The sequence below is a fragment of the Mesoplodon mirus genome (assembly GCF_964341445.2).
Source record: "Mesoplodon mirus genome assembly, chromosome: 20".
In the NCBI taxonomy this organism is placed as follows: domain Eukaryota; kingdom Metazoa; phylum Chordata; class Mammalia; order Artiodactyla; family Ziphiidae; genus Mesoplodon; species Mesoplodon mirus.
This window is the reverse complement of record NC_138996.1, coordinates 17,776,662-17,796,743: the sequence shown is the minus strand read 5'-3', so window position 1 is coordinate 17,796,743 and position 20,082 is coordinate 17,776,662. Positions and strand designations below refer to the sequence as shown.

The following is a 20,082-nucleotide window of genomic DNA, read 5'->3' as shown; positions in this document are numbered from 1 at the left end:
AAAAAGACTGCCAGGTAACTCCCTGGCGGTTCAGTAGTTAGGACTGGACGATTTCACTGCCGGGACCTGGGTTCAATCCCTGGTCCGGGAATTAAGATCCCGAAAGCTGCGCAGTGTGGCCAAAAAAAAAAAAGACTGCCAAAAAAGTCAAGAGCAAGTCAAAAGCTAGGACCACTTAACACCTGTTAAGAAATATGGCAATCTTATTTCTTGGAATGCCAAAGGCTTTACAGTATTATATTTTATAACCCTGACACTATTTTGCTACTACCCATGAGCAAACCAAAATATGCTTTTAACCACTACACTATAACTGCCCTTAGACCAGAAATGTCACTCCTGGAAATTTATTCTGAGAAATTACTTCAAAAGAAAAAACTGAAGATACAAAGACTTTGTTTACAATAGCATTACTCAAAATAAAATAATTGGAAGTAACGGCACTTAACTAAATGTGTCTCATCAACATTAAGAAGCAACTGAAAATTATGGCAAAACAGAAAATACTTGATATGGGAAGTGAAAAATAAGTATCTGTCATTTTCAACTTAGAGGGCCCTACATGCCAGTCTGAAATCACTTTTCCACACAATGTTTTTATATTTTTCTTTTAACGTTAGAAACAAACACAAATAACGTAACCAACTTTCAAAGGACTTGTGGAACTTAGGTATACAAAATATTCTGGTAACCAAGAGCTACTCTGAGCACTTGTTAAAACCACATTTTCATAAATGGAAAACTTTGGGGTCCTTGCCATAGATGGGAAGCATACAGGTCCTTTAATAACTAGATTTTTTGATAACATACGCTACCTTTTCCCTACCCTACCCTGTAATCTATTTAGCCATTTAACAAATATGTACTGAGTGCTTCCATGTGTGAGGGATTAGGTTACAGTGGCAAACAAGTAATCACGCAATTACAGTGGCACACAATAGCTTTGTCAGAAACGGAGTACTCTGGGAATTCAAAGGCTAAGCAATAAACACAAATTGGAAAGTGGGAATGACTTTAAAGCTGAAACCTAGAAGAGGAATAGGAGTTAACCAAAGGAAAGAGGGAAGGAGGTAAGAAAGAACGTTCCAGGAAGAGGAAATAATATGAGCAAAGGCCAAGAGGGAAGACAGTGAAGCATGTTAGAGGAGCAACAAGCCAGTAGCATTAGGACAGAATACAAGGAGAAAAGTGAGATATGGGCACAAAAGATAAGGGGGCCAAGATCAAGTACAGCATGTAGGCTGCAGGAAAAGGTGGGCTTTGTCTGAAAAGCAATGATCAGCCTTAAGCAGAGAATGACATCATCAGATTCATGATTAGAAAAGTCACTGACTGTTGTACAGAGAATGGCCAGTAGGGAAGCTAAACCAGGACACCTGACAAGCAACTGACCGGGCAATCCAATGGTAGTGGCCCCAAGCTAGGGTGGTATGGTAGTCTTTAGTGTTTACACCCAGTATTTCCAGCTCCCCTCTTTCTGAGCACATGGAACTGGATGGGTACAGCCCTGTGACTAGCTCTGGCTAATGAGCTGTGAGAGGAATTGATGTGTATCACCTCCAGACCACAGCATTTAACTGCCAGGCAAGATCTTCCAGAGTCCTCTTTCCCTCGGGCATTGAAACAAAACCAACAACATTTGAAATATCAGCTGCTCTATCAGCTTGGGTCCTTGAGTGACTGTAATGAGCTAAGACCCCTGCCAACACATGATAAACATGTGGTATGAAAAAGAAACAAACCTTTGTTGTTTTAAGCCACTGAGATTTTGGAGCAAAGATATTCTTAAGTAGATCAAAGAGACCAGGTCTAAGAGCAGGTCTCTGTTAATGTTTAAAACAATTTGTAAAATTTTATTATGAATTCATGTAAATTTCATTGTAATGAGAGATAATCAAACCTAATGCACGTGCTAACAAGAATGATAAACCTCCTTTGATAGAAAGACTGGCTCTGCTTTAACATCAGTAAAACAGCTTGAAGAACATCTAACAAGATGACATCAATAAAGATTACACTGCTACACTCTGAAGGAGGTAAATAATTTCTGTTGTGAATTAAGTTGCGCTGACCTAGCTGTCTAAAAGATAACAGCCTAAGAGTAAACTAAACCCAACATAAGCAGAAGGAAGGAAATAATAAATGCTGAAGTGGAAATAAATGAAATTTTTAAAAACCAGAAAAACAGATAAATCAGTGAAACAAAGAGTTGTTTTTTTTAAAGATCAACAAAATTGACAAAGCTTTAAACTGGACTAACCAAAAAACAAAACAAAAACAAATAAACAAAAAATTCCTAAAATTAGAAATGAAAGAAGGGAGGGATATCACTATTGACCTTTAGAAATCAAAAGCGAATACTCTAAAAAACTCTGGACAATGTAGATGACGACATGGACAAACCCCTAAAAAGACAAACTACCAAATTAACTCAAGAAGAAATAGAAAATCTGAATAGATCTATAGGAAGAAATTTCAACCAAGAGCATCCCACAAAGGAAAGCTCAGGCCCAAATGGCTTCCCTAGTGAATTCTATCAAATATTTAAGGAGAAATGTATATCAAACCTTCACAAACCTTTCCAGAAAACAGAGGAAAAGGAAATACTTCACAAATCGTTTGAGGCCAGAAATACCCCAATAAGCACAAGAGAAGAAAACTACAGACCATATTCCTCACGAGTACAGATACAAAAATCCTGTACAAAATATAGCAAAAATTCTGTACAAATATTACAGAAGTAGATTATTCAGCAAAATGAACCCCACAACATATAAAAAGGATTACACACCATGACCAAGTAGGATTTATTCCAAGAATATAAGGTTGGTTTAACATCTGAAAACAAATTAATGTAATATACCATATTAATAAAAAAACAGGGGGCCTCCCTGGTGGCGCAGTGGTTGAGAGTCCGCCTGCCGATGCAGGGGATGCGGGTTCGTGCCCCGGTCTGGGAGGATCCCATATGCCGCGGAGCGGCTGGGCCCGTGAGCCATGGCCACTGGGCCTGCGCGTCCGGAGCCTGTGCTCCGCAACGGGGGAGGCCACAACAGTGAGAGGCCCGCATACCGCAAAAAAAGAAAAGAAAAAAAAAATAAAATAAAAATAAAAAACAGGAACAAACATGATTACCTCAATAGATGCAGAAAAAGCATTTAACAACATCCACTACCCATTTATACTAAAAGCTCTCAACAAACTAAAAATAGAGGGGAACTCCTGATAAAGGGCACCTACAAAAACCCTGCAGCTAACATACATAATAGTGAAAGACTGAATGCTTTCCCCCTAAGATAGGAACAAGCGAAAGATATTCACACTCACTACTTCTATTACTAGCCAAATACTAACAGTCAAGAAAAAGAAAGAAAAGGCATTCATATTGGCAAGGTGAAGTAAAACTGTTCTTATTCACAGATTACAAAATTTTACATATAGATAATCCTAAAAAATCCACACAAAAAACTAGAAATAATGAGTTCAGCAAGGTTGCAGAGTTTGAGATCAGTGTACAAAAATCTACTGTGTTTCCATATACTAGCAATTAACAATCCAAATATCAAATTAAGAAAACAATTTCATTCACAATATCAAAAAGAATAAAATATTTAGAATTTAACAAAGCAAGACATACATTAAAAACTACAAAACATTGTTGAAAGAAATTAGAAACCTTAAAAAAAGGAAAGATAGCCATGTTAATTGACTGAAAGACTTAATATTGTTAAGATAGCAATTCTCAATGCAATCCCTATCAAAATCACAGCTGGCTCTTTTACAGATGAGACCTGACAAGCTGATCCTAAAATTTATATGGAAATGCAAAGGCTCCAGGAAAAACCAGAACAACTTTGAAAAAAAGAACATAACTGAAATACTTACTTCCACACTTCCCAATTTCAAAACGCCACTAGAATGCTACAGCAATCAAGAGAATATCGTACTGGCATAAGGACAGAGATATGAGTCAACGGAACCTAATTTAGATTCCAGAAAAAACTCTCACTTGTAGTCAATTGATATTCAACAATGATGCCAATGCAAGTCAATGAGGAAAAGAAAGTTTTTTCAAGAAATGGTGCAGGGACAACTGAATAACCACACACAAAAAGATGAATTTACACCCTTATGTTAAACCATACATTAAAAAATCAACTCAAACATATCACAGACCTAAATCTAAGAACTAAAACTATAAAACTCTTAGAAGAAAACACAGGAGGAATTTTTTATGACCTTGGGTTAGGCAAAGATTTCTTAAATATGACACCAAGAACACATGTGATATTGGATCAAGAAACTGTACCCAGAATATATAAAGAACTCTTACAAATCAATAGGAAGAAGACAACCCAATTTTTTCAAATGGGCAAAAAATTTTGAATAGACATTTCACCAAAAGACACATGATCAATAACACATGAAATGATGTTCAACATAATCAGTCATTAGGGTACTGCACATTAAAACCACAATGATACCACCTCACACCCACCAGAATGGCTATAATCAAAATGACAAGGAATAACAAGTGTTGGCAAGAATAAGAAAAAAAAATGGAACCCACATGCATTGATGGTGAAAATGTAAAACGGTGCAGCCATTTTGGTAGTTTCTTAAAAAATTAAACATAAATTCACCACATGACCCAGAAATTCCACTCTTAAGTGGAATTCTATCCAAGAGGAAAAAAATACACGTCCATACAAAGACTTGTACGTGAATGTTCCCAGCAGCACTATTCATAATAGCCAAAAAGTGGAAATAATCCAAATGTCCATTAACTGGTAAACAGATAAACAAATTGTGGTATATATCATACAACGGAATACTCTTCAGCAATAAAATGGAATGAAATACTGATACATACTACAACATGGATAAATCCTGGGCAAAATGTCAGCAAACTGAATCCCACAACAAAGGATTACACGCCATGACCAAGTAGGATTTATTCCAAGAATGCAAGGTTGGTTTAACATCTGAAAATCCGTTAATGTAATATATCATATTAACAGAGAACAAGAACAATATTATCATCTCAACAGATGCCAGGTAAAAGAAGCCACATACTGAAGAACACATACTGTACAATTCCAATTATATGAAATGTCCAGAAAAGGCAAATATATAGAGAAAGAAGTAGATTATTAATTATCAGAGGCTGAGGTGGGAACAAAAATTCAATTGTAGTAATAGTTGTTACATAACTCTATAAACTTACTAAAAATCTTTGAATTATACCCTTAAAACGAGTGAACGGTACAGTACATAAATTAAACCTCAGTGAAGTGTTTTGTTTTTTTCTTAAAGATAATAACCTAAATTCTAACTACCAAACTATTAACATCTTAAGAGCAAAAAATTCTCATCATCCCATCCCTTATACTTAACAAAGTCCCTAACAAACAATATGAATGATGAACTGAAAAATGAACTAAGTGGTTTCCCGAAAAATAAAAGCTGAACAGTCCTAAAGAGTCAGGGCTCCCCTGGTGGCGCAGCGGTTGAGAGTCCGCCTGCCAATGCAGGGGACATGGGTTCGTGCCCCGGTCCAGGAAGATCCCACGTGCCGCGGAGCGGCTGGGCCTGTGAGCCACGGCCGCTGAGCCTGCGTGTACAGAGCCTGTGCTCCGCAACGGGAGGGGCCACAACAGTGAGAGGCCAGTGTACCGCAAAAAAAAAAAAAAAAAAAAAAGTCAATTCTACTAACCAGAATTTTGTTTAGAGCCTGATGATCCTCCATGTTCTAGCTTCGATTTCTTCTTCTTTGATGCTGATGAAGATGACTCAGAAGATACAGAACGTTTTTCTACTACAGGAGTGGAAAGAGCTCGTTTTTTGAACAGCTCCCGTTCTCTCAAGAGACTTGGATCCATAATGCTGCAAAGATAAAAATAAGTTTCTTTAATACAGATTCCAGCCACTCAAATCTATGTGCCAAATCCACAGGTCTCAACAAGAGTTACTTCCCAAACAGAATTACCTTTTATTACTAGTTCTCTAGCACTTGTATTTATTCACTTACTCATTCACTCAAAAAATTCTTTAATTAGTGCCTGTTATATGCCAAGCACTGTGCCAGGCACTAGTAAAGAAAAATAGGATTATTCTCTAAAGCTCTAGAACTACACTGTCCAATATGACAAACAGCCACTGGCCGAAGTGCTGACTGAGCGCCTGAAATGGGGCTAGAGTTGAGATGTACTCTAAGTGTAAAATACACCTGCATTTAAGACTCAATACAACAAAAAGAACTTTTTAAATTACTGAAATATTTTAGACTGATTATGCTAATGTGATAATAGTTTGGATATACTGGGTTAAGTAAAATATTAAAATTAATTTCCCCTATTTTTTTTTTTTAAATTATGGCTACTAGAAAATTTTAAATTACATGTGTGGCTCACACTTGCAGCTCACTCTGTATTCCTACTGGACAATGCTGCTTTAGGAACAACAGCAGGACTACTGGGTGGAAATTAGGAGACAAATTTAGGCTCATTGCAAACAAATGAGAACCATCAGAATTGCTTATAAATTAAAAGGTATATTTTAAAACTGGTGGACTCTCATAAGTAGTGAAGAGGCTGGATTAATATGTGTTAGAAATATCTACAGAAAATTCCTGATTTGGAAGGAGGTGGGACTAGACCTCTTTGGGTTTTTTCCCAGTTTTAAAACTCTACAATTCCAAGCAACTTCAGTACAACCAGGGAAGCCACAGGTCATTCAACAAGTATTTTAAAACATTCCTCTCTTGTCTGAACTCTCCCTAGAACCCCATGGAGAGTCTCAGAAGTACACAAGCTGACTACGAAAATGATTTCTATACTATTAAGACTAGTGTTCATAAGTTGGGAAGCAAAGTCCCAGAGGAAAAAGACTCTTATACTTTGAAAGCCTTCAAGCATGGGGTAGGTCAACAAATATTTAAGTGAGTAACGAACAGAAGAACATCTTTAAATTGCTCTAGTCTCATTGTTAATGGTTTTACAATCCTTTATTAAATGTCTTCTGTTTGGGCTTCCCTGGTGGCGCAGTGGTTAAGAATCTGCCTGCCAATGCAGGAGACTCGAGCTCAAGCCCTGGTCCGGGAAGATCCCACATGCCGCAGAGCAACTAAGCCCGAGCGCCACAACTACTGAGCCTGTGCTCCAGAGCCCGCGAGCCACAACTACCAAAGCCCGCGCGCCTAGAGCCCGTGAGCCACAACAAGAGAAGCCACCGCAATGAGAAGCCCGCAAACCGCAACGAAGAGTAGCTCCCTCGCAGCAACGAAAGACCCAATGAAGCCAAAAATACATAAATAAAATAAATAAATTTATTTTTTAAAAAGCAATGAATAAATAAAACGTGACTTAGCATGCTAAAAGTTAAAAATATAAGCATTGAATAATTACTCAGCCATTAAAAAGAATGAAATAATGCCATTTGCAGCAACACGGATGGACCTAGAGATTATCATACTAAGCGAAGTCGGAAAGAGAAACACCAATACCATATGCTATCACTTGTATGTGGCATCTAAAATATGACACAAATGAACATATCTACGAAACAAAAACAGACTCACAAATATAGAGAACAGACTTGTGGTTGCCAAGCGGGGAGGTGGGGGGAAGGACTGCGAGTTTGGGTTAGCAGATGCAAACTATTATATGTAGGATGCATAAACAACAAGGTCCCACTGTAAAGTACAAGGAACAATATTCAATATCCTGAGATAAACCATAATGGAAAAGAATATGAAGAATATATAAGTATACCTGAGTCACTGTGCCGTACAGCAGAAATTAAACACAACATCGTAAGCCAACTATGCTTCAATAAAATTTAAAATATATACATATATAAAAGCATTGATAAGAAATAATCAGAGTAAACTTCAGCTAAGGAACGAAATAAGAATCACCGGCACGGGACCTCAAATCTAAGACCTGCCTTCTTCCCTCAGTTCTAATCCCTAACAGCAGCATGACCTGGGCAATCCACTAGATCTCCCTAAATCCAATTTTATCATAAGTAAAATAAGGGTACTACCAATGCTGTGTACATCTAGCCCAACTGTAAGAATAAGCTGAGAAAATGTTTGTGAAAATGGTTTTTTAAATAGTAAAGCTATACAAATATATGTTATTTCAGTACTATTATTTCGAGTTGGATCTGAAAAGAAGGAACCGAATGATAACACTGGGGTGAGGAAGGCAGGAGGCAGTCTTGGGGAGGAGGAGTGTCAGAACAAGAAAGGAGAATTCCCCAGTGATAAGGTGAGGGCAACAAGCCTAAAACAGGAAACATCTGTTATCTGTTTATTTCACCTTGTAAAGACAGATAACTAACCCCGGCTGCTATAACCATGATTTTAACACAGATTTAAACAAAAGCCTTACAGTTTACAAAGACCTGATGTTTACAGCATTTGATCCTCACAACTCTACGAGGTAACTGGTACTTCGTGTTATTTCTATTTTAATACGTGAAATCTGAAGTGAAGAGGCATCGTTAAGGTCACACAGCTGAAAGTACCTGAGCCAGGACACGAATATCCTGACTCCTAAATCAGGTGCCCCTCACTCCAGACCTGAAATACTGGTAAAGGCCTCCCAAGCAAAGGCGACCTGTGTGGTTACGGATCAAGTTCAATGGCACGTAGAACAGGTTTAAGGTCTTTCACCATCACATGCTCCGCCTAACTTTTCCTCACAAGACTACGCAGTATCTGTAGAGCTTTACATGTACTGACCTGTGTTGTAGACAGGACACATCATCCTGCCCATCTGACATTAACAAAAAACAAAAAAACAAACCACAACTCAGAGAGTCCATGTGTTCCCCCAATAAGAAGCCAAAAGTTAAATGAAAATCTTCTGGCTCCAAAGCCCACATTCCTTCCACTTTATCATTTGACTTCTTTCAACCTTTCTGCTCTTTCCTCTCTTAGCTTCTTTCCCGCCTGCGCCTCGCAGGTGCCAACACTGCTATGAATAGCCGGCAAGCTGAGAATAGACACTGGCTCACCTCTTAAATGACAGAAACGTAGAGGTGGACGGAAAAAAGGTTACCGCAGCTATTTGTTTCGGGAAATGTCTTTAGGCTTTGCAGGAAACAACCATTATAACTCAAGCTTAGGAATCATTCCAAAGTAGGTCTCCAAAAGGCAGCTGAAAACAACAGTCTGGGAAGGAGCACCTACATCCCAGCCTTTAGGTGGCTGGGCACCGTTTCCCCAAACTCCACACACCTGGTTCCTACGGCAGCTGCTAATGCAAGCTTGGGGGTGGGGGGCAGGAAGAGGCACAATCAGCTCTCCGATGTGAATTTCCCCTCTTTCTAACCCAAAACTTTGCTCAATGAACCTCCGGCCTAAAAGACGATGCTCCCGAGAAGGTGTTAGCAGGTTTCAGCGTTTCGCGCCGGGAACGGCGGCCCCAGCCTCCCGCGGGGTGGGAAGCCCGCTCGCCCCCGGGCGGAGGCGGCCCGGAGGAACAACAGGCCGGGGCTCCGCGCCCCTCACCCCGCTACTGCAGCCCCTACCTGAGCTAGGAGGGCCGCCCCACGAGCCCGGCCGCCGCCTCCCAGAGCCTCCTCCTCTACAGCCGCACACGCCCGCGTGGCCGCCGCTTCCTGCTCGTCGTCAGCGCCCCCGCTCGCCCGCCCGCACGCTCAGCGCTACCCCGCCAGGTCGGGGTCTCCGCACTGGCGGCGGCGGCGGCGGCGGTTCAGACAGCGACTCGGCCCCGGGCTCCGCCCGCCACTTCCTGATCCGCGGGTTCGGAGCTCAGTCCCGGCAGCCACCGCGGCCCCTCGGCCGCGAGAACGCGCATGCGTCCTTAAGTACCCCGCCCGGGGAGGGGAATCCAGAGCTGGGGCGTCCCTGGTCTCTATGACAACGGGAGGGTGGTTTGGAGCGGGGCTTAAGTGGGAGTTAAGTAGCCGCAGCTGAGAGGGAAGAAATCTTTCCTTCACAGAAATAGAACTGTAAAGCTACTAAATCCTCCTGCAGCGTGCTCTGAGATCTGTTTAACCCAAATGGCGACGAGATTTTTCAAGTTACTGTCTATTAGATGTCCTGTGACCTTACATCAAATGCCAGTCACCATCACCTAAACTTCGAAGAACATTGTTCCAGCTCTCTCTTTTTCAACTGAGGAAACAAGAGGCCCAGTGAAACTAAATAACTTGCTCGGGACAGCACAGCTAGCAAAGGCAAATCCTGACGTGAAGTTCAGTTTCTGAACTCCCAACCGCCCCCCCCGTAAACTCTCTTGGAAAAGGATTTCGGATTCAGAAGCTGCGTAAGGGGTAGAAATAAGGCGACGGAAAAGATAATTGGCCTTGCCCACGACCTGCAACGTATTGAAGCGTGTCAAATTTCGTGCGGCTGGCCTTTCCTCACTCCAACTTGAAGCTGCGCATAGCCAGTGCTCAACTATTCTACAGCTGTCGTTTACTTAGTGCTGGTTACTCCTCAAGTTACTTAACCTGCGTTTTGGTTTTCAGGTCTGGGAAATGGGAATAATAATTGTACTACCACAATACGTTACTTTCATTGGACTGTTGTGAAGATTGTATGAGATAATACGTAAATATTTATTCAAAAATTGGAAATAAAGCCAAAAGGCGATTGTGTGTCTTTCTAACATTGATTTCTTTCTACAGGATTTTGTAATAAACTCACTTGATGTTCATCTGACACCCTCAGGAAAGGTAGCTTCATTTGGATAACGGTTTATGAGGACTCAAAGGTTTTATAACCCAGGAGAATCAGAGATTAACTGGTAAAAAAACTGATGAGGTGTAATGAGGAGAAGCAGGCGTCCACTGCAAAAAAAAAAAAAACCCAAAGCTTAAAATTGCATTGTCCTGGGAAACATGAGCCAGTTTTGTATCAATTTATTTTTCTTATCCTTTCCCCAATGATTTTATAAATCCCAATTTACCATATCCTTGTGGAATCAGTTCTACCAGTCTGTTAGCTTCCTTATTAATGAATGAGAGACTTTATATACAAATGGACAATGGCTAGACCATATATGATAATAAAACTCTGGCCCACTTAAAAAACCAAGCCACAGGGGCTTCCCTGGTGGCGCAGTGGTTGGGAGTCCACCTGCCGATGCAGGGGACATGGGTTCGTGCCCCGGTCCGGGAGGATCCCGCATGCCGCGGAGCGACTGGGCTCGTGAGCCAAGGCCACTGAGCCTGAGCATCCGGAGCCTGTGCTCCGCAGCGGGAGAGGCCACAGCAGTGAGAGGCCCGCGTACCGCAAAAAAAAAAAAAAAAAAAAAAACCAAGCCACAACCTTTGCAGCAATTAGCTCAGAATGGTCAGGATTTACTCAATGGCTGCCAACTTCCCTATTTCAGACACCCCTCCCCCAGCTTCCCCTTCCAACAAACTTTAATCAGAACATACCAGAAGCATCCCCCCACCTTTTTTTTGCACTATAACACTTCCCCTCTCTGTGATTGCCTTTGAGTCTCTGCCAAATGCAAGAGATGGTGGCTGAATCTCTTGCTACATAGCAAGGGATGCAGTCTCTGTTCTCATTTGAGTGGTCTTCATTTATTTCCACTGTGTTTAATAAAACTTCCACACATGCTCGTTACCTAGTCACTTGAGACTTAGGAGTTTAACAATTAGAGACTCATGCTTTTACAGAAGTAGATCCACCACACAGAGAGCACACAATGAACTGTTAAAAGATAAACTAAGGTACATTAAAATTTTGAAGTGTTTAAGCAAATAGCAATTCAAATCAGCCGCAAACAAACCAAAAATGGTTAGGAGCACTCCACTGACAGGAGCTAGGGGAAAGGTTTTTACAGAGAAGAGGAAAAAGCAAATCAAAGAAAGTATTGGTTGGCTACAGCTCTTAAGCGGCCTTAGTTGGAAATCCTGGTTGGCTGTTTGTGATTAGTTGTTCTTAAATTTCGTTTTCTCGGATTCCAGTGACTCCAACTTAGGTTGTGGTTTCACGTGTAGACTTACCAAGGCTTTGGAGCCACCTTAGTCTATGGCCTCCTTGTTTAATTACTTGGACAAAATGCTCACAAGTATTCCTTTATTTCAATGTCCTGTCTCATTTCAGCCAGTTGGAACAGCTATAGGACACAGTTAAGCCTTCTAATGCCAGTATTAGAATATGTTATTTATAATCCAAACCCTCAAATGTCAACTGCCCCTGACTTTACCCCAATATTAGCTATTATTATCATTGCCCAACTTGGCACCCTCTCCTACACACCCCGGAAAACCATTAAAATATATAAATGATCAATGTCATCAAGCAGTGGCATCACTCCTCTTTATACGTCCTGTTGCCTGTGACTAGGTCATTGCACTGAAAGCGACGACCGCGCTCATTCAAAACACTTTGGTGTGACTTCCTGCACTCTGAAGGTACTCCTCAAGTGAAGAGAAAAATGTGCTCCCTATATGGCCCGTAATTAGGCCATTTTTGTGTCAAATGTACTTACACATGGACACCACACTACACATGAACTAAAAAAGGGTTCTGTTTTGTCTGCTGGTAATGTTGACTACATGATGATTTGCATGATAACCACGTGGCCAAACATCAGCCCAAGTTAGCTAGATTTCACAGAATTCATGATTTGCAGTTAAACATATAGACTTTTATTCTGCCTTCTCATCCTTGTTACACAATATAGACACCATGTGAATTGCTTCTGAAGCAGCCTCTAGCCAGGGCTTAGGGAAGGCATATGAAAAACATTTCACTCTGAGGTGAGGGCCATGACTATTTATAAGGACATGGCTGTTTGTGTAATATACACAAAGACTCCACCACTGATGCTTAAATAAAATAAACCTTTATAATAATTAAAACCATCTACGTATTGGCAGCCTCGGTATTTCCAGATCAGAAGGGTGTGGTGAACGTCAAATTATATGAAGAAGGATCCAAGCTATTCATGCAATAACAATTTACGTCATCTCATGAATGCTTACAATACACTGCATACTCTTTGGTAGAAAGTGTGGTGACTTCTTCAGGGAAATATACTTTGCATATTTTAAAAAACATCCTTTCCTCCTGGCCTGTCCAAACCCCCCCATCCCCCAAAACAACTCAATATAACCACATGATTAATTCAACATGGTGCATAAATTTTTTTTACTATTTTATTTAATTGTGGTATACGTATATAATTTTGCCATTTCAACCATTTTAAAATGTACAATTTGGTGGCATTGATTAAATTCACAATACTGTGCAACTATCATCACTATTTCCAGACTTTTTCATCATCCCAGACAGAAACTCAGTACCCATTAAGGGATAACTCCCCATTTCCTCCTCTCCTCAGCACCTGGTAACTTCTAATCTACTTTCTATCTCTGTGAATTTACCCTAATTCTAGATATTTTATATAAGTGGAATAATACAGTATATGTCTTCTTGTGGCTGGCTTGTTTCACTTGATGTAATGGTGACAAGGTTCACTCATGTTGTGGCATGTATCAGAACTTCATTTTTTTAATGCAGTGGCTTAATTTTACATTTTAATTTTTCACATTAAACAGTTGCTTGGTAGAGGAAAACTGAGGTAAGGCAAATAAATTCACTTCATTATGCCATCAAATAACAACTGCTTTTCAACTCCCCTCACTAGTTAATCCATCTCAACTAATTAAACAGATAACTGCATTCTCAAAATAGCCGACAAAGCAAATTAGCCCACATCTACCCAGATCAAGAGCTATAGTCAATACTCTGCTCATCACCTGTCCTAGATTTCTCTAGCATTGACAGTCTCTGCTCCCTTGGAGCCTTTTGCCCGGCTTTCTGATGCAGCCTGCCCAATCCTGAAAATATCTTTCTAGGTCTCTGCTTCTGTCTCAAGCATTCATCCCCATAAGGGAAGAAAACAGTCTTTTTCCCCTCAATCCATCTTAAATTCTCAGGCTGGGGCCCTGTAATTAGACTAACAAAAGGCAGACTAACAAGAGAAAAGCAAACAGAAGTTTATAAGCATGTGCAACACACACACACACACACACACACACACACAGACATCACACACACGGGAGTACCAAGAGATGAGTAACGCAAAGGGGTGGTTAGAACTAGAGCTTACTCAGCATCTTTTTTTTTTTTTGGCCGCACTCCGCGGTTTGAGGGATTCTACGTCCCCGACCAGGGATTCAGGGATTGAACCCACACCCTCAGCAGTAAAAGCGCAAAGTCCTAACCACTGGACTGCTAAGGAATTCTCTTACTTAGCATCTTAACAAAAGAACAATAATTTTTTAGAGAAGTGGTGAGATTTTGAGCAAAAATGACATTGAGTTTCTAGGGTGGTACATTGTGTAAAGGTAAACATTTGGGGAAACTAATGGGAGATAAGGGCTAGTTAGTAAAGTTTGTTACATAGCTTCCTCTGGTGCCATCTCTGGGGCGAGAAGGGTCTAAAGTTGTCTCCAGTGATTAACTTTTGTCCTTCCTGGTAGAGAGAGGAGGGGGCACACCTTCACAAATTTATGTCCTACTTTTAGGCAAATAGGGGGAGGACAGAGAGCTTTTCTTATATCTGCTTCTCCTCAGTTGTCTTCAGCTCAAAACAATCCTTAAGCCCAGGTGGCATATTTTGCGCTGGCACATCCTGCGACCCTACGACCCTCTCTCTCACAAGCTTTCTCAAAAAAAAAATGGCTATTGCCTCTGCTTGATACATTTCAATCTGCAGGGATTAAAACACTGGCCTTGGAGCCAGAACTGGCCTGAATCTCTGCTCTACACTTACCAGTAGTCATATGACCTTAAACCAATATTTAATCTCTGTAAACCTGCATTTCTTCACCTGTAATGGAAAGGATTATCTCAGATTTGGCTGCTATAACAAATTACCATAGACTGGGTGGCTTAAACAACAAACATTTCTTTCTCACAGTTCTGGAGGCCGGAAAATCCAAGATCAAGGGATTCCCTGGTGGCGCAGTGGTTGAGAGTCCACCTGCCGATGCAGGAGATGCGGGTTTGTGCCCCGGTCCAGGAGGATCCCACATGCCGCAGAGCGGCTGGGCCCGTGAGCCATGGCCGCTGAGCCTGTGCCTCCGGAGCCTTTGCTCCGCAGCGGGAGGGGCCACAGCAGTGAGAGGCCCGCGTACCAGAAAAAAAAAAAAAAAATCCAAGATCAAGGTGCCAAAAGAACCAGTGTCTGGTGGGAAACAAGCTCTCTCCTGTCTCTTCTTTTTTTTTTTTTTTTTTTTCATTTTTTGGCCATGCCATGTGGCATGTGGGATCTTAGTTCCTTGACCAGGGATCGAACCCATGCCCCCTGCAGTGGAAGCACGGAGTCTTAACCACTGGACTGCCAGGGAAGTCCCTGTCCTGTCTCTTCTTATAAGCACTAACCCCACCATGAAGCTTCCACCCACCTAATTACCTCCCAAAGACCCTACCCCCGATACCATCCCACTGGGGGTTAGGTTTCAATGTATGAATTTGAGGGGGACACCAAGATGCAGCCCATAACAAGGATTAAATGACATAATAAATGTAAAGAGCTCACCACAGTATGTGGACTATAGCAAGTCATCACTAAAGTATAGTTATTCTTATTATTAGAACCCAAGTCTCCAGTTAAATTCTTTCCAAAGGTCACCGATGATTTCCCAATTGCCAAATCCAATGGCCTCTGTGGTAGGTTGTATAATTGTTCATAATTATTCACCTCTTCTTCCTGAAGGAAGATTATACTGTCCGCCCTGTTAAACATAGGAGTGGCATGTGACTTGCTTTGGCTAATGGACTGTGACATGTGTAACACCTAAGGAGAAGCTTTAATTTAAGAGCTAGCTTGTGATTCACTGTCTTGCTTTTCCCTTGCCATATTCCATATTGGGGCACTTTGTCAACCCAATCCTGGAGTGAAGATGACATGGAACAGAGCTATGGCCCATCCACAATAGACATGTAGCATGAATGAGAAATAAACTTTATGGCTGAAAGCCACTGAGTTCATCCCTAGCCTGATAGAGCGTGAATGCACTGAAACTGTTTAGCTCTTCCTCCCATAAAGCTAAGTACCAACCTATGTCCTACTGACTTCATCAAAACTCTTCCTAAGTAGTCATCTGATCTCCCCACACAACATCTATAGCTAGTCTCTCTCTACTTTAACACCATCCTTTTCTCAACTAGGGTCCCATGGTATGAAAGTGAGTTGTCCCAATAACCCCTTGCCTGGCAGCGCCTTCATTATAAGCCATCAAAAAAACTTTCACTTAAAGAATGAAGTCAAGGATGACTACAAATCTTTATTTTGAGTAACTGAGTGAGTGGTGATCCACGTACTGAGATGGGGAGCACCGGGAAAGAAGCAAGTTTGGAGGAGGAAGTGAGTTCATTTGACCACATTAAGTTGACAATGCCTATTAGATACCTAGATGGAGCTGTTGGGTAGGCAGTTGGCTATAGGAGTTACTCTAGAGACGGTACTTAAAGCCATGGAACTGGATCAGCTCATCTAGGGAGTGAATGAAGACAGAGAAGAAAAGAAGGCCAAGGATTGAGCGCTAGGACCCACGAAGGAAGACCACCAAGGATGATGAGAAGGGGGCAGTGAAGAGAAAGAGAACCAAGAAAGAGAGGGTGTCCCAGAAGACAAGTGAAGAAATATTTCAAGAAGGAAATGTTGACCAAATGTCAAATACTAGTGGGAGGTCGTGCTAGATGAAACTCGAGAATGAACCATTAGGTTTCGTATCACATAGTCATTGGTGACATTCACAAGGGCAGTTTCCATAATGTGGTGGGGATGAATGCCTGAGAACTGACAGAATGCCTAGACAACTCTTTTAAGGATTTTGCTAGAGATAGACGCAAAGTGATGAAGCAGTAGCGAGAGATACAAGGTCAAGGAAGGATTTGGATTCAGTGGTAGCTGATTACAAAACTGTGTATGTTGACGGTTCTGATCCAATAAGGAAAGAGAAATTCATAATGAAGAGAGAGAAGGGAGCAACGTCCTCAAATATTTCTATCTGGATGCCTCCTGGGACCTCTGGGTCTGGGTCATGCATGCCCTTGGTTTGCTCCACAGCTCCTGCTGTTTCCCTATCACAACTCTCACCATATGTGTTCCTTCACCAGCTTTCCCTCCTGATAATTAGCAATTTGGGGAATGGATAGGTCTATACTTAGGAAAAACCCAGGTCTGCCTGACAACAAAGAAGATGTACGCTTTTAAAACGACAATTGAGGGACTTTCCTGGTGGCTCAGTAGCTAAGAATCCTCCTGCCAATGCAGGGGACACGAGTTCGAGCCCTGGTCCAGGAAGACCCCACATGCCACGAAGCAACTAAGCCTGTGTACCACAACTACTGAAGCCCGTGTGCCTAGAGCCCGTGCTCCGCAACAAGAGAAGCCACCGCAATGAGAAGCCCGCACACCGCAACAAAGAGTAGCCCCCGCTCGCCGCAACTAGAGAAAGCCCGTGCACAGCAACGAAGACCCAACACAGCCAAAAATAAATAAATAAATTTATTAAACAAACTAAAAAGCAATTTAAAGATTGGGTCTATTTAAAGCTCATCCTCTTCCCTTTCCCTATCACAGTAGGGCTCTTGCCCCACCTCTGATGGGCGTCCTTGCCAGCAAGTGGCCTAAGACAGAGCCAGAGACCAAAGGCCAAGGGCACAGAGCACGTTGGCTTCAAAACACCTTTGTGCCTCCTCCCCTTTCCTCCCACCCTTCTACTCGAGCTTTTGGTTTGACTGCAAAATTCTCTGCTTCTTTCCTGACCCAAAGCTTCTGTCTTCTCTGGGGCCTGGCACACAGAAGAAGCACAGCAATATCTTTAAAATGTTGAATCTGTCCTATTGTTGCCTTAACTCAGACATCCCCTTTCCCTTGTCTCTATTATAACCCCACTCACCCTTGAAAGACATGTTCAAACGAGGCATTATGTATGAAGTTTTCAGTGGTCTGACACATAAAAAAGAACAGCCATGGGTAACTGAGTTTATGCACTAGTTATTCTACTAACTCCTTTCTGTTCATTAATTCATTTAATCCTCACAAGAACCCAGTGAAGTAAATACTTGAACTATCCCTATTTTATATATGAAGAAATGAAGGCAGCAAGAGATTAGCCCAAAGTCACCCAGCAAATAAACAGTATCATACAGGTTCAAACCCAGGCACCCAGGCTCCAGACCCTGTTAACGACCTACTATACAGCTTCAACCTCAGTCTTCTCCCTGTTCTCCAGTCAGTAATTAAGCCTCCAGTATATGCCAGAAAGTGCTCTAGGCACTTAGATTCCATTCTACTTCTCAGGCTGTGCAACTTTTACAACAACTGTTTGAATTAGAGGAGACTACTACCCTCCGTCTCCAGGCTGAGTACAATTTCTTGAAAGTTCCTTTGTCTAGCGTAGTACTGGCCTAGCAAATTTCATGTTTCTATATTCACCTTGTTCTTACTTTCCATTCTGATCCTGTCTGACATCTGAAGATCAGGAACCCATCACAACAAAGATATGAAAAGATATCCACTCTCACGAGGAGTCCTAGCAATGCAAAGCAAAATCATAATGAGATGCCATTTTCATTAGTCAAATTGGAAAAAAAAATCAGCAACATTTTATGCTGATGAGTTTGTATCTGAGTTTTCAAAGGAAAGGAAGAGATATTATTCAGAAAAAAATGTATATCAAGAAAGGAGATAAAGGGTGTCTTCAATTCCCCAAGGAGTTAAGCTTTTGAAAATCAAAGTTCTTTCTGCTCTCTGCCCTGACATATTCCTCCATGAAGACAATGAGTAAAGAGACAATTAAAACGAAGAGGGAAAGAGGGGGGAAATTTTAGAAGAGGGAAAACAAAAACAAAAAACCCCAGCTACTATTTAAAAAATATCTAGGCATAGCAATAAGCTTTAAAGCAGATTGAGCTTTCAAAATACTAATTATTACAAATTCTAAAACCAGATATTCCTGTTTTTCAAATTATTAATCCAAAACCCTGGGATATTGATATTGGGTTCATCTGAATAAATTCAAACAGAAAGTCTTTTTTTTTTTTTTTTTTGCGGTACGCAGGCCTCTCACTGTTGTGGCCTCTCCCGTTGCGGAGCACAGGCTCAGCAGCCATGGCTCACAGGCCCAGCTGCTCCGCAGCATGTGGGATCTTCCCAGACGGGGGCACGAACCTGTGTCCCCTGCATTGGCAGGCGGACTCTCAACCACTGCGCCACGAGGGAAGCCCCCCGTATCACTTTTAATGGATAAAGAAAACCTCTACCAGAGCTCTGATCCCCTACCTCGACACACAAACAGACTTCCTCCTGGGTAGCTCTTGGCCGGGATGAAGTTATTGATTCATGCCTTTGCCTAAACCAATCACTATTAAAGGGAAAGAAACCACTGACAACCTCAGGCAAACATGATTCATTTTTCTGTGGGTGGGAAGGGAGTAGCCTTTTTTGAGTGCATGAATAAGCAAAGTGAAATTTAGGACAAAATTGAGGTTTTGCCAACAGAAATGAGAAGAGGAGTAATTACTGAGCAGATAATCACCACAGTCTGTCCCCATGTATGTAGAAGAATATATCATCAGACATATATTTTCTAAAACTAATGGGCATCTCTTTATACCCATTTTTATTTGCCTGATTGCTAGTGAAGTTGAACATTTTCTCATATACCAGCCATTCAGTTTTCATTTATGTGAATGGTCTGATCATTTCTTTTGCCTACTTTAAATGAACAGCTTCTCATTAATTTATAGGATATATATACAGAAAGAGAGAGAGCTCTATATAGATACATCTCTATTTCTATGTATAGTATATACTATATACTGGATACCAATATACTGGAGAAATCTCTAGATAGCTAGATAGATAGACCTGTCAAAAAGTGTTAACTTTATCTACAGGGAGAAGTTTAATGTTTTGGGATAATTTGATTCACTTGTCCCCGGTGTACTTTGATTCCACAAATAAACGTTTATCATCTGTGATGTTTGAGTGTGAGGAGGAATAAACAAATACTAGAGTGAAAGAAAACATGCTTTCTGTCTTCGAAGAGTTTAACAAAGATCTT

The 20,082-nt window shown here is 41.3% G+C and overlaps 1 protein-coding gene across 1 annotated transcript in view; it reads right to left on the bottom strand.

Annotated features, from left to right (window-relative positions):
• GTF2E2 (general transcription factor IIE subunit 2) overlaps positions 1 to 9,782 on the bottom strand; it is a 70,707-nt gene extending 60,925 nt beyond the window's left edge. Inside the window, exons 1-2 of the mRNA XM_082608844.1 lie at positions 9,541 to 9,782; positions 5,717 to 5,886 (exon numbers count right to left, since the gene is read on the bottom strand). Coding sequence (XP_082464970.1) covers positions 5,717 to 5,882 — 166 coding nt within the window. The 5' untranslated portion in view covers positions 5,883 to 5,886; positions 9,541 to 9,782. The remainder of the gene's footprint in view (positions 1 to 5,716; positions 5,887 to 9,540) is intronic.
• Between the last annotated feature and the right edge of the window lie 10,300 nt (positions 9,783 to 20,082).